We start from the raw sequence: 15,680 nt of genomic DNA, 5'->3' as shown, positions 1-15,680 counted from the left end.
GATTGGAACTTTTAGTCCCACCCCCCTCCCTTCCCAGACTTGGAAGGGAGAGGAGCTAGTGTTTCAATTAATGCCAGTGGCCACTGATTTAATTAATCATGCCTATGTGATGAAGCCTCCATAAAATCCCAAGAGATGGGAGTTCAGAGAGCTTAAGAGCTAGTGAACAGGTGGAGATTTGGAGGGAGTGGCATAATCGGAACTCTGCATGGAAGCCCTGTGCTCTTCCCACTACCTCGTCATATACATCTTTTTTTCTTTTTAAATCATCAACTGGTAGTCTATTAAGTAAGTGTTTCTCTGAGTTCTGTGAGCTGCTCTAGCAAACTAGTTGAACCCAAGGCAAGTGTTCTTGAACCTTCAATCTATAGTTGGGTCAGAAGCACATGTGAGGCATGGACTTGCAATTGACATCGGAGGTGGGAGGGGACAGTCTTGCAACCTGAGCTTTAACTCCTGGGAGCTGGTGCTATTTCCAGGTAGATAGTGGCAGAATTGAGGTAACTTAATGGGACAACTGGCTGCTGTCCGAGATTGCTTGGTGTTACGGGAAACCTCTTCCCTACTTCATATATGTCGGAACTGGGTCCAGAACATTTAGTAAACAATCAAGGTAAGAAGTCAGTGATTGGAAGAATCTCCTTAAAATAATATTTTTATTTTAGTAGAGGCACTCTGTGCTGTAGGTGGAACTATAAGGCTCTGAAGTAGATACTAAGCACACTAGAGGGGTCTCTCTCATTTGTACCAATTTCGCTGCTGTAAGCCACTTGTAAAGACTATTTTTGTTCAATGGAGAACATTACCACCAAGCTGTCTCATTTCACATAGTCTTTTGCATAGTGTGGAAATGCAAGAATGGGGGAGGGGAGTTATATCCATTCTTTTTTTTTTTTCTCCCAATTTATTTATTTTCAGAAAAACAGTATTCATTATTTTTTCACCACACCCAGTGCTCCATGCAAGCTGTGCCCTCTATAATACCCACCACCTGGTACCCCAACCTCCCACCCCCCCCCCCGCCACTTCAAACCCCTCAGACTGTTTTTCAGAGTCCATAGTCTCTCATGGTTCACCTCCCCTTCCAATTTACCCAAATTCCCTACTCCTCTCTAACGCCCCTTGTCCTCCATGCTATTGGTTATGCTCCACAAATGAGTGAAACCATATGATAATTGACTCTCTCTGCTTGACTTATTTCACTCAGCATAATCTCTTCCAGTCCCGTCCATGTTGCTACAAAAGTTGGATATTCATCCTTTCTGATGGAGGCATAATACTCCATAGTGTATATGGACCACATCTTCCTTATCCATTCATCCGTTGTATCCATTCTTAAAGAGGAGCAAAAACATTAATACAGTTATCACTTAGGAAACGTGATAATTATCAGCGATTAAAGTAGGTTTGCCATTTCCTTCGAAAACTGACACAGTGTGATTTGAATTTCCCCAAATATGGTGAAGAGTTTCGCATCACTGTTTTATGTATATATTTATATCCTAAGCCAGTGTTTCAGGGATTCTGACATTTATATCTGTGATTAACTCTAAGCATATTTCTGTGGTTTGTTTTTTTGTTGTTTTTTTTGTGTGTGTGTTTCAAAACTGTTCGGGCCAATAAATCTTTCCACAAATGACAGATTGGTCAACATTGAGGAGGTAAATGGAAACCAATGACACTCATCAAGCTGATGATATGAATGATTTATTGGACCAGATCATTTAACACTTTCATCAAGAAGTCAATACTGGGGAAAGAAAACGGGGCTCATATTATGGTAAACTGTACTTGCTCCGTCAGCATTCAGTGATTTATTACAAACCTGTGGCTAGGATTAGGATATTACAAATGGAGGGAAATGGAAGGCTCATTAATTCTTTATCCCCACAGGTGGATGACATGCAGTGGGCTAATCGAGAACACACTCACCCGGCCTCTGTCTGCAGCCTGCCCTGTAAGCCCGGGGAGAGGAAGAAAACGGTGAAAGGCGTCCCCTGCTGCTGGCACTGTGAGCGATGCGAGGGTTACAACTACCAAGTAGATGAGCTCTCCTGCGAACTTTGCCCTCTGGATCAGAGACCAAACATCAACCGCACAGGCTGCCAGCTCATCCCCATAATCAAACTAGAATGGCACTCGCCCTGGGCTGTGGTGCCTGTGTTCATTGCAATATTGGGAATCATCGCCACCACCTTCGTGATCGTGACCTTCGTCCGCTATAATGACACACCTATCGTAAGGGCTTCGGGGCGAGAACTTAGTTACGTGCTCCTCACAGGGATTTTCCTCTGTTACTCAATCACCTTTTTAATGATTGCCGCGCCGGACACAATCATATGTTCCTTCCGCCGAATCTTTCTAGGACTTGGCATGTGTTTCAGCTATGCGGCCCTTCTTACCAAAACAAACAGAATCCACCGAATATTTGAGCAGGGGAAGAAATCGGTCACAGCACCCAAGTTTATTAGTCCAGCGTCCCAGCTGGTGATCACTTTCAGCCTCATTTCCGTCCAGCTCCTGGGGGTGTGTGTCTGGTTTGTTGTGGACCCCCCCCACATCATCATTGACTATGGAGAGCAGCGGACTCTAGACCCAGAGAACGCCAGAGGAGTGCTCAAGTGTGACATTTCTGATCTCTCGCTCATTTGTTCGCTGGGGTACAGTATCCTCTTGATGGTCACTTGTACTGTTTATGCCATTAAAACGAGAGGTGTCCCAGAGACTTTCAACGAAGCCAAACCTATTGGATTTACCATGTACACCACCTGCATCATTTGGTTAGCTTTCATTCCCATCTTTTTTGGTACAGCGCAGTCAGCAGAAAAGGTAAGTGCAAGAAATGCATATACGCCAACCCTTCCCTGGATTTAGCTTCTTTAAGAGGCTTCCCGCCTTTCTTTTCGGTTCACTTAGGGTCTCTTAAGTTGATTCAGTCTGTATTATTCTTATTTGGAAATATATATATAGACTCCCTCAAGGTCACTTAACTTTGAATCTGTGTTGACTAAGGTTTATTGTCCGTGAAGAGTATTTTAATGTGTCTTCTTTAGCAAGGTTGAAAATTGACCGATCTCACATTACCTTCTGGGTTTCTCTTCCCAGGTTCGTTATCGGTAAAGAAAGCTGTTCTTTTCCTAATTTAATTAAAAGAGGGTGGGTGAAGAGACAGACGTGAGTCCTGGGGATGATTGATCCCAGAGAGATCCCCTTGCACGGTAAATGCCTCCTTTCCTGATTCTAATGTGACTCCGGGAAAAAACTTCCTTCACAACTATGATGGCTTTAGTCATGGAAGCAGGGTTTATCGTACCGTGACAATAACAAAAAAAAAACTGAAATGGCTTAGTCCGATCTGAACCATCTTACTGTTTCTCTTCAGCCCCCACTGTGATCGCTTTTCCATATGAGCAAGGTGATGTTGAGGGATTAAAGAAGACAGCCACAGGCTGTTATATAAAGCAGTTTATAACTTTTCAGAGGGTGAAGATCAATTAAATCTCTTAAAATAATTTTCTTTTGTCACTAATTTCCAGTTAAGCTTTTCCACATAAATCACTGCAAGTAAAGGACATCAATATGAGAAAGGGAGCATATGCTGAATGGGATATATGTAGTTTTCTGTCCAGAAAGGCAGAAAACTAATATTTCCATGAATTCCAGGTTTGGGTAGGTTAATGGAGACAAGCCAGCTTGTAAAACAAAGGCAAATGCTATTGTTCTGAATGAATAGTCCTTCAGCCTTACAGCATCTATGAGAAACCTTTCCTCTCAGAGGGTTTAAAGATTACTCCACCATCCATCATCAGAAGTTGGGAGGAAATCAAGCATCCTGGGGACAATTAACATTCCCTAGTCTCTAACATTCCAAGCGAGGTCATGCATAACTCTTAAAATCCCAACTAAGTCAGAGGAAAAAGTACTCAACAAGGGCACAGAGAGCTCATTAGTATGAGGATTCATCCCTTACTAGATCTATGTGGCTTTCAACCATGTTTGGACACAAAAAAATATACTTCAGCAAACTTGCTGCCGAATAGAAAAAACTTACCATGGGTTCCAGATCTGTGACCTTTCATGACTTAGATGGCCTGATAGAAGTCCATGAATATTTTATGTGGGACCGAGCACCTGACAGGAAAGCAAAGTAAGGCAGTCTGATGCTCTAAACCTAATAAACATTATATTTTTGACATATGTAGATAGGAATTTATGGGGATCAAGCTTGTAAATATGACTTAGGAGAGAATGCATGAGCTGGAAAATAAGTCCCTCACAGTCTGTTGGGTCTGTTTTGATATGGTTAGTTGAACTAGTCAGGGCAAAACAATGTTCTTCAGATTCTGGAAATGTCTGCATTATGTGAATTTTTAATAACATTAAGTGACACTTGCATTGTATTTGAACCAAAGACTGCCTTTTTTGATATACCATTTTATCTGAAAAGGGCCATCAGTAATTTATTTTGTTTTCTTGTGGGCAATAAATATTTACCCAGGCAAAATCTCCTGAGTTCTAACATCAAACTTCCCTTTCTTTTTTCTTTCTCTTGCTTTACATTTTATAAAGTACTTTCTGTTCTTACTTCTCATACTGTGATTTTCAAGGGCAGTGGGGGAGGGCAAATACAAATGAAATGTTATTTCTATCTAGATAAGTCTTTCAGTGCCTTGGTTTTTAGCACGAGTGAAATCACGATACGACATTTAGCTGTTGGGTAGTATTATCATAGCAGTTTAAACATGCATCATACTAATGAGCTTTTTAAACATAGTCGAAAAAGGTGGCCAGAGTCTCTCAGAACTGAAGCCCTGCTAAGTTGCAGCTGTCCCCTTGCAGCGGTGATGGAAAGAGGAAGAGTTTTGGGATAAAATGGACAGGTGAATATGCTGGGGCGGGGGAGATGCGGCTTGGTGAGATGCCACTGAGCCCATGGGCACTGCCGTGTATCCTCTGAAAACCTGGAGTTTAGGTATATATGTATATATTTTCGGGTTTAGATATATCCACGCCTATAGAGATATGCTTGAATGCTAGACAAATTTTTTTTGTGGAATCTCTTTGTGGAATCAAAGGAAATCAAAGAAACATGCTGTAAGACAAATTACAAAATACGTTGATTGGATTTATTTTGTTTTTATGATATAATTGTGGAAAAGCTGAAGAAATCAGGGAGAAACACTAATTGTAGGAATTTTCAGAACATCGTAAAGCCCTCAAACTATTTAGTTAGTCTTAGAGTTGCTGAATCTGGACCAGCTCTCCTTCGAGAGTTATTCTAAGTAGCTGAGATTTGGCTACTGGAATACTTTATATAATACAATTATGTGTCCTCCTAAGGCTTCTCATAAAATTTGCGACCTGTTATTCTCTGTCAAGGTATCTTTATTATTCAAAACAATACACAACACACATGAGAATATTTTTCTTCACATTGCTAAAATTGTTGACACAGGTGAATAAAACTCTGTATCTCTAAAGGAAGGCTTTACGTAAGTTTTATTGACTTTGGAGGACCAAAGAGCTGGTCAGTCTTTCATTCTCATTTATAATGCTCAGCCAATTAGCCCATGTTATCAGCTTGAAGTGTTTATTGCATTTAAGCGGTACACAAATCCATTAATTCAGAAGATCCTTATTGAGCATTGTGTCCTGTATGGTGCTAATTATTGAGCCCATGTCAGTCTGCTTCCCTGAGGCTTCCTTGTAAGGCTCAGTCTGGCTCCCGGCCGATGCCTGCCTGACGCCTGCCGGAACCAGTGAGGTGCCAGGCTCAAAGGCAGGAGCAGATCAGGCTCAAGGGCAGGGGAAGATGGTGAGGAGTCAGATCCGAGATGAGAAAGCAAAACAGCTATGCCTCCTGTAACTATACGTCAGTGACATAGAATTTATAACACACAAGACAGCAGAACGACAAAATTTCTTTCACTGTGTATTTAATTATGCTTCTTAGAGTAATCTACAAAAGACAACTCATCTAGCCATCCAGGTTTCTCTGAAATTATAACAGGAGTAGGAATAAAAGGTAAAATCAGTTGAATAATTTGGACAGATGTTTTGGAAAACCCTTGGGTAAAATCAAATGATAAAGTTACATTTTAGCACTCATGATGACAGACAGCTCTGTAAAGTAAGTCTTCGTTCAATGATAAACTACCATTTAATTTCCCATTTTTTTCAGATTTTGGAAATCAAGTTGAATCATGTTTTTCCAATAGATTTTAATGACATCAATTATTAGCTTTGTGCCGGCTGCGTTCTACTAACTCCTTGTATAAGTGCACTTTTCCTTTTCTTATAGAAAAGTGGTCTGAAGGGAGGGTGGGCACAGAGGCGTGGGCAGGGACTCACACAAACTCTCCTAATGGTTCTGAAAAGACTTAAAAAACTTAAAACGATAATTAATGTAACCGTCAGGGAAAGAATCCTCGGGGATGGTGAGGGGCTGTTAGGATGGCAGAAATCTCCTGAATACATATTTTACCACCTCTAATTGCACTCATAAAGCTGAGATAATCAGACAAGGGTTATGACATTGCCAAGCTCCAAGGAGCACAGTGCTTTAACCAGTGCATTGGGTGGAAACAAAACAAAACACCCTCAGAGCAAGGGGAAAAAAAAAAAAAAACCCAAGACAAAAAATAACCAAAACTCAAAAATGTCAAAACCCCCCTATGTCCCAAAGCAGCCATTCTTCCTTCAGTAGCACATCATCCAGGAGCTCAAGTCAGAAACCAGGGCCTTCCTTGTCCTAGACTTGCTCCCTCTCACACTCCCACCTCTTCCCTTCTTCCTTTCACCTGCAAATGTCAGGCTTGAAACATTCCTGGAGAGGAAGCAGTAGCCATTAGATGTATGTCTGAGTGATTAGGTCTCTTAACACAGAGCCTTTCATGTACCTTTTCACTGAATGCCGACCCAACGTGGGAACAAACTGCCTTGCACAAGAATGATCTAATATAATATCATAATCCTTCTTTATGGGGCATCTGGGTGGCTCAGTGGGTTAAAGCCTTTGCCTTCGGCTCAGGTCATGATCCCAGGGTCCTGGGATTGAGCCCCGCATCAGGCTTTCTGCTCCACAGGGAGCCTGCTTCCCTTCCTCCTCTCTCTCTGCCTCTTGTGTTCTGTCAAGTAAATAAATTAAATCTTTAAAAAAAAAAATCCTCCTTTATGATTTAAGTTGGATTGTGATGTCATGAGAATCTTATATTTTCATCTTATTGTGATCTCCATTATAACAGCTTTTTGGTTTTTTCCCTGAAAAATAAGTTTTCTCATTTCAGTGATGGGCCATATGTATTTCTTTATAAAAAAAATTTTTTTGTCATTATCAATTCTTCCGAAATGGGGTGCTAAATATGTAGAGAGAAAGTCAAAAAGAAATTATGATTATTGTCTTAGTTCTGTCTAGCATGCACAGAACAAAGGAAAATCGATGGAATTAATCAGATAGTTCTGCTTCGTCATCCTGCCCTTGTTCTTTTACTGTATCTGCCTGTCAAAGGGCAGAAGAGTGTGGGGCTGCAGAGATGGATAAGGGGGTAAGGAAGAGCATAGGCTCTGGAGAAGGCAGATTTGGGTTCCAATCCTGACTCTGCTAAACTGGCTGAGGAAATGTAGGCAAGGGCGACACATCTGAAGCTAATAATAAATTCTCCCAGAGAATGCAAATTCACACAAAGCAACATAAAGCAGTCCCTTGCCATCTGCGCCCAGCCCTGTTCTCAAACTAGAACAGACTTGAGTTCATATCCTCTAGGAAAAGGCAGGAAGATGGGCGACTTAAAAAAAAACAACAACAACAAACCCCAGATACTTCTGTTGTCTCCCTATGGTGTGTTTTCTTGTACTAATAGATCCCTCATGGTAGTTTTGCTGAGAATTTCACGAGCTAAGTCATGACAGGTGTTTAGCATGAACTAAGTGATCATTAAAATGTTAGCCGTTATTACTGTTTTGCTGTAATCTATGAGGGCAGGGACTTACTAGTTTTTGCTCACTGTCCTATCCTCAGCACTGAGTAGAGGCCTGAGCCAGCACAGTCTCCAAAAAAAAAAAAAAATAGAAGGAACAAAAAAGTGTTTAATGACTGAATACATTCTTATTTACCCAGATAATTGTCTTAATGTCTCCGGCCCTTGAAACCATGTCCATGCAGCATCCCAACTGGACGTGTTTCCTCGAACATAGAGACTTACCCAGGGTGTCCATCATGCAGATTAAGTACCCGAAAGAGGGCAACCAGCATCTGTAGGACTCGGAAAGACAGAAGAGAGAATTGTTCCTGAGGCAACATGTCGCTGCCTTCACACATTGAGCGGAAAATACTGGAAGAAAGCGAGGTGTCATCAGAAAGCAACTGCTGAAATATGTTAAAGTTTGGGAAGTGCATAACTCTAACCAGAGTTATGAGAGGTAGTTCTGAAGAGAATGAGAAAATTCCTGCTTTAAGGAATAGTCGCGGTGGGAAAAGGACAGCCCGAGCAACTTGTCAGTACACTCTAGACAACAGTGAACGTGATTTTCAGAATAGACCAGCCCGGAGCCACACCTGTCTCTCCGGCAGTCCTTCATGTCCTTAGACAGGAGGGAAGTGGAAAACAGGAGAGTGTTTTCTTTCCCTGTCAACCTGCTGTCATTTGAAGCAGATCCCTTTGAAGGCCTCGTGGTGTCCCCGGGCGTGGTGGCGTCTATGGGGACACCTATTTCAGGTGTCTGGGCAATACAGTCATACCAAAGCTGTGTCGACTCTAGAAGGGGCAAGCCAAATAGAAAAGGAAAAAGGAAAAGCAAACCGAAAAGAAAGCATTTATGTAATCTCATTTGTGCACTCAGTTAAAATGATCTGCTTGGGAAGATGCAGAAGGAGTCCACGAAATCAGGAGATTCTAGGGCACAGCAGGGGCCAGCTTGTTAAGTGGCCCTCCTAGGGAATGCTGCCCTAGCCAGGCTTATGACTTTTTTTTTTTTTTCCTGGTTGTGCTCCATATTACCGCTGCAGAAAATTGCCAACTTACACATTTAGGGCAATTCTTTTGGGGATGCCTATCTTATTTGACAGCATAAAGAAATATTTGCCCAATGAACCTTGCTTAGATTCCATGATCCTCCTTTTTTTGGGGAGGGTCTTTAAGAAAGCTGTGAGGCCTACAGCTGTTTAATTTAAACATTTGGCTGTTAGTGAGATTGTGGTATTTACTCATTCATCTTTTTTTTTAATTGAAATTGAGTTTACAAAGGGTTTGAATTTTCTATGCCCAAATTATAATAATTTAATCAAGTATACAATTAGATAGTCAACCTGGGAGCTAAGTCCTCCTCTCACTCATCTCATTAAAATGGTTTAGCTTTCTTAATATGTTTAAAATGCTAGACTACTGGATTTGATTAAGACTAAAATGTGACTTTTTTCAATCATACTGACCATGACCTTATTTCAAAAACGTTCAGGGGAATGTCTAAACAAATAAACTTACTTTTTCTTCTATATAGACAGAACTTTAATGACACCCCAGACTGTTGATAGTACAGAATGCAGTGACTAATTTACTTGTGTAACTTCAAATTGCATTTTCCATGATTCAGTAGACACTTATATCTTATGGAGCACACAGGGTGCCAGGAAGAGCAGATTGCAAGCAAATAGTTCCTTTTGGCTGTAACCATATCACATTTTTATGTTACAAAATTTTTTTTTTAAATCTCTAAATGCTGGATCATATGGGTTAGTACCACCCACCCCAAAGTGTAGAAAAATATTTAACGAAATATTAGTATAAATTCCAGGTTATTGAAAATAAATGCAAAGCTGACTTACTGACATCATTAAAAGAAACATTAAAAAAAAAAAAGAAATTTAGTCTGGCTTCTAGTTCAGGAAATGGGCTGCCACAAACATATATACCTTTCCTCTAAGGCAATAATGAAATTTAAAAATATAAGAAAGAAAAAAAGGAAAGAAAAGAAAAAGAAAAGGAAGAAAAGGAGGAAAGGGGAGAGAAAATGAGATGAGCCATTATATTTTTAGAGCCAACATAAGGTAGAACAATTTGAGAAACTCCAGAAAAATAAAAGTCAAATGGGTATGACTTATAGAGAAATTAAAAGAAGAAAAGCACAGCCCAAGCAACAGAAGTGGTTCTTACCGTGGTAGTTTCAAATAATTTCTAAACCTTAGGTCAGTATAAAGACCTGATATGAGCATGGGAGTAACCGTCAGGAAAATTATGTAACCAGCTGCATTTCAAAATAGCTGGGCCAGGTGGACTCCTCACTTTTCATTTTCATTCCAAGTTGACAAGGAGTGAGTACAGGTGTTAGAGAATTCTACTCTAAAAAAAATGGGGGGGGGCACCTGGGTGGCTCAGTGGGTTAAAGCCTCTGCCTTTGGCTTGTGTCATGATCTCAGGGTCGTGGGATCGAGCCCCGCATCGGTCTCTCTGCTCAGTGGAGAGCCTGCCTCCCCCTTTCTCTGTCTGCCTTTCTGCCTACTTGTAATCTCTATCTGTCAAATAAAGAAATAAAATCTTAAAAAAAAAAGGGAATTGTCTGAGGGTAGAACTATCTTGTGTTTCTTGTGTAGGTCGAAGGCACTGAGAGAGAAACCAAGCAGAATTGGAAGTAACTTTATTTCAGACAGACATTGGACAGGTGAAAAGTATGAACTACATCTTCTACACAAGATAGAGACATAACAAATTTCTCAACTCTTAGAAAAGATTTCTCCTGTGGTGGGTCCCCAATCTGTTTGTGTGCTTGTATCCTTGCATCTTTGAGAGAAGCCAGTCAGGTTAAACAGTAAGTAACCTACCCAGGTCTGTAGTCTGCCCTCCCATTCAAGGAAAATTGACCCCACTAGTAATCCTTATCCACCACCCTGGCCCTAGGTCATAATCCTACAACAACCAAGGATGTCATGATAACTGAAGAACCAATATCACAATTTAAAAAGACACACACACACACACACATACATAAAACAAAACCAGAGGTAGTTCAGAAAATATAAGAGAATTATTTTAAAGATTTTATTTATTTATTTGACAGAGAGAGAGAGAGAATGAGCAGGGGGAAGGAAAAAGGGAGAGGGAGAAGCAGGCTCCCCACTGAGCACAGAGGCCAGTGCCAGACTAGATCCCAGGACCCTGGGATCATGACCTAAGGCAAAGGCAGATGCTTAACTAACTGAACCACTCAGGTGCCCCCAGAGAATTTTTTAAAAACAGAATTTTAATGAGCATTCCAAGAGAAAATCAAGAAAATATCAAATAGACACACATGCATAGGTTGTTGTGGAAAAGATCAAACAGAAAAGAAAATTATCCTGGAAATTAATATATGAATGTGAACATAAAAAGCTGAACAGAGGAACATAAATGTGGGATGACCAGGGATGACACTGGAGGGATGATGTGCAGCAGAGGAAGAACCGAGAAAAAAGGGCGAAAAATGAGAAAAGGAAATCTGAGGAAAGTTAAAATACTTTGAGCACGGATACAGCATCCTAAAATATATCTAATAAACACTGAGAAGAAATAAAGAAAGGGAAGAAATGGCCAAAAAGTAAAAAGAAAAGAAAAGAAAAGAAGCTTCACAATTTGAAGAAAGACAATTTTTGAAATTGAAAAGCCCACACATCTCAGTAAAATTGCACTTATTGAGAGAAAATTCTAAGAACTTTCGAAGGGAGAAAAGATACACATAACATATGAAAATGAGACCTCATACGCCTCCCTGGCTTCTAGACATCCATGACCAAAGACTTTCTGAGGAAGAGTACTTTAAACTTACGACTGTATAGCCAGCCAAACAATCAATGTGAGACTAAAAATGTATGGGACTCCGAGAATGCCTGCGTATCTCACGTATGAATTATTCTAGATGTAATCCAACAAAATAAAAAAAAGCACATCTGATATGAGACAAATAACAGCGGCACTTACCTATAACCTAGAAGAAATGAAGAAATTTAAAAGGAAGTTATTAAAGGACCTATTAGACCCTACTTGTCTGATTATCTCTTCCAGGTAGGGTTTTAATAATTATGGTTATTCTTTCTCTGCAAGCCCAGTCATGCTACTGGGATGACTCTGAAGGGAATAATACTCAGTAGCTGTATGCAAACATCACTTTTTGTATCAGTCTTACGTTGTTAGAAGGAATCTAGAAACAAAGCAGAAATGTCAATTTGTCTACAGAAGTGAATATAAATATTGTAAAACCTGTTCATTTAAAAATAGTAACATAATTTTAAAAAACTTGGGCGGTGACTAAGGAGCAGCATTAGAGAGAAGAATCGAGCAAGGATGTTAAGTCACTTACATTTCACGTAACAGCCACGATCCAAAGTTGATAACCCCAGGTAAGTACGTTAGCTACATAACAACAACAACCAAACAAAACAAAACGAAAACTCTTCAAAAACGTGTTAATTCTCTAGATTGGCATCAGGATATGGGAAGATGGGTGGTGGAGGGTTTTATTTCACAAATACTTAGATTTTATTTCACTTAATGAATAAGTAAATTCAATTATAAAAATAGAAATGACTGCATATAGAAGGGTTTAAGTGAAAGTCTCGGGAAAAACTTTTCTAAAACAACATGCACATACATTTTCTTATGGGGGCTTTGGTGCACAATATGTATTTTGTGACAATCTTTAGTTGTAGAAATAGGTGAATTATTTTGAATGTGTAAAATGAGTCCAGACTCTTTGATTGTCACAGTTTGTGAGTTTCCTCTTATTTAGGGTTAATGCCCTTACTAAATAAATCTTTTTTTAGGGGCCACAATTTAAATATCGGGTTACAGCCAGTGATGGCATTTATGAGAGATATTTGTGCAATGCTTGCTCTATAAAGGGACCTTTGCTGGGTGTTTAGGAAAATGCAAAGATGAGTAAGAAGTTTGCTCTCCAGTTATTTGGGGTGAAGTAGGGAGCCAAACCAAGCCTGTGGACGACGGGATGACTGGTAGGAGGCAGAGAAACATAAATGGAGACTAAGTGCCCACTCTGAGGTCAGGCCTGTTGACAGAGAAAGGAGGCAAGTAGCCTGTCTTGTCGAAGGATCAAGAAAGTCTGCTTGAAGGAGGTAGGAATTAAACATTTCGTGAAGACAGGAGAGAAATAGGTGGAAGCACCTTCTCGGCAATAAAAGACGGGGGTGGTGGGTTCAACTTTCAGAGAAGAACAAGTCAGGGTATTTATGTGTAAAACGTGTTCTGAGTTTAGCATCTCACAAGGAGAGGAGGCTCACCTATAGATCCCCGTGCACCCTGTTGTGAATACCGCTCCTTTTACCTGAAAATGTATTTTGGGCAATGCGTCATAGGGTAACGCACAAAATTGGGCTACTCAGATAGCCGTGGGACGTAACGCCGAGTTTGTACTGCATTTGCTGGGGACTTGAGGACATTGGACTCTACCTGAGCACGGTGTGTCCCCAGTACAATTCCTTTTTGTGGGATTTGCCTGCCAGCGGTGAGTCAGATGAATTGTAGTGTGCAGGGAATGAGGGAAAAGACAACAGCAAGATTATTGAAGAAATCTAGGCAAGGAATATTGGGGACTTGACTTGTGGCAATGGAGAGTACAAAGAAGAGACTCATTTCCAATTGGGAATGGAGGACAGCGGAGTGAGGGGGGGGCGCTGGCCACAGGGACAACTTTAAGTGAGAGTCTGTTGTTTTCCCTCTGGTCTGGGCTAAAGGGGAGAAAGCAATTCTTTTCAATTGCTGATGACTGCATCTAAGTATGCAGAAGGATATTTGGGCCCCAAGTAGTGACCTTGGGTAAAAATCAGTTTGTGTAGATAAAAGCAAAGGGAAGGAAACGAGGAAAAGAATCTCTGGTGGGCTATGATTTTCAGTAAACAAATGTGCTGTACTGTTCAAATGAATTTTGATGTTGAAACAAAAAGGCAAATTTTTTAGAAATAAAAGTCAAGTCATTTTGAATGATTATGAGTCAATTTAAATATATAATCACCTTTGTCATGATGTAAATTTGGATGTTAAATGGATTTTATATTCTAGTAATCCTGGGCAAATTTTAGGTTATTATTATTATTATTAATTTTTCTGCTTGTCATGGTTGTAACTAAATTCATGCAATAGTTTTTCTTTACTATATATCTCCTTTTTTGTGTAACTTCGGGCACTTTGCATATAACATCTGAATAATTCAAGACAGATTTCAATTTTATTGCTGTTTCTCTTTAAAATCATTTCTTAAATGTCGTGTAGTGTATCCATGCAGTAATCTGCAAGGTTCCACGTTTTTGGCAATGTTCTCAATCTTGTTCACAGGGAGTGATTTTTGAGCCAATCAAAATCTACACCACTGATTGTAAGTTTGTTTGTTTGTTAAGGATGACTTGAGGTCATTCTCCTTTTGAAAAAAAACCTTTTTAGTTCAAAAATTGCAATCAGTTGAATGTTTTCATCAGAATTTTAGACGTGCTGAGTTATTTGTTAAGTCAAGTGTATCTCCGGAAAATTACCAAGGGATGTAATGTTTTCTGCTATCTGTTGCCCCAAACCCGGTAGACTACGACTCCCAATATAACCTTTGTGAGTGTATACAAACCCACACATTTCACATACACATATACACAGAGCTTTGTAGATTTCATGTTCTCAGGCAAAATTAAATGTCATATGTTTCTCCTGCCAGCTATTTTCTCTAAAATCCTCATCCACACAAATTGAATTGAAAATAGTATTGGTAGATTGTGAACCTGTCATAAAACCATAAACTGTTTATGTCAGCAGGCAGCTTATTGCTGGAGCACTGTCCTTTCTTCAGCAAAACACTTTCTCCATGCTAAAATGTCCAATCAAATGGCAATTTATTGAACATTTGGTTATAGCGCCTACTTATTGTTAAGAACTGACAATAACAAGCATGAAACAAAGAATCACGCTTGGAATGAAAAAGAAAAATATGTGTAGAAGGTGGTAAATATGTGTATAAGGTGCTTTTTTTCTTAAAAAGCAGCAATGAGTAGAGGCAGTCCATACCGTAGGATTATAAGGAACCTGTCTCCAAAGAAAGCCTTCAAATTATTTCTACCTCACTTAATACTTTCTAGTATATCTGATATAGAGAAGATGCATACATTTGTGTTCGCTGATGATACCCACATCTTGGAATTTTTTCCCCTCCCGACACTATGGGAAACCACATCGTTTTCAATCTCTTTTTGTTTCTTTGTCTCCTTCATCTCATCTTCCTTCTGCTCAGTGTTGCCCCTGATTCTGGCCTTTCTCCCAGGCACCATTCCCTTGGAGCACTCATCATTCACATCATTCACGAGGCTTCTGCTATAAAGGACACACTCCTATTTTTGAATTGCTTTCTTCATGCCTGCCCTTCCACATGAACAAAAATGTACACGATCCAGAACCAGAATCTGAAAGTGTAAGGGCCTATTCAGCCAGAGCGGGCCCCACACCGGTTGAACTGCCATTCTGTTGTAAAACTTAAATTGACCTTGCCCCCCCCTCCCCAGGGGAACTTATTTAAAACAAGTCCAGGAAACCAGTCCGCCCATAACAAAGTCCAATTACAAGGGTGGGTCAGGCCAGGTGGAGGTATTCAATCAGTGGGGGTGCATACTGTCCCCTAGCTACTGAGGAGTATGGGCCCCACCCTTTGGGCATCTTTTGGGCGCC

At 40.2% G+C, this 15,680-nt stretch overlaps 1 protein-coding gene across 3 annotated transcripts in view; it reads left to right on the top strand.

Annotated features, from left to right (window-relative positions):
* The window catches only part of GRM8 (glutamate metabotropic receptor 8), a 737,958-nt gene that overhangs the window by 654,271 nt on the left and 68,007 nt on the right, over positions 1 to 15,680 (top strand). For all 3 annotated transcript variants that reach the window (XM_044246506.1, XM_044246507.1, XM_044246508.1), the window contains exon 9: positions 1,894 to 2,829. In XM_044246506.1, coding sequence (XP_044102441.1) covers positions 1,894 to 2,829 — 936 coding nt within the window. The remainder of the gene's footprint in view (positions 1 to 1,893; positions 2,830 to 15,680) is intronic.

Source organism: Neovison vison, chromosome 4 (assembly GCF_020171115.1).
Source record: "Neovison vison isolate M4711 chromosome 4, ASM_NN_V1, whole genome shotgun sequence".
Classification (NCBI taxonomy): Eukaryota; Metazoa; Chordata; class Mammalia; order Carnivora; family Mustelidae; genus Neogale; species Neogale vison.
This window is presented reverse-complemented; position numbering and strand designations above follow the sequence as displayed.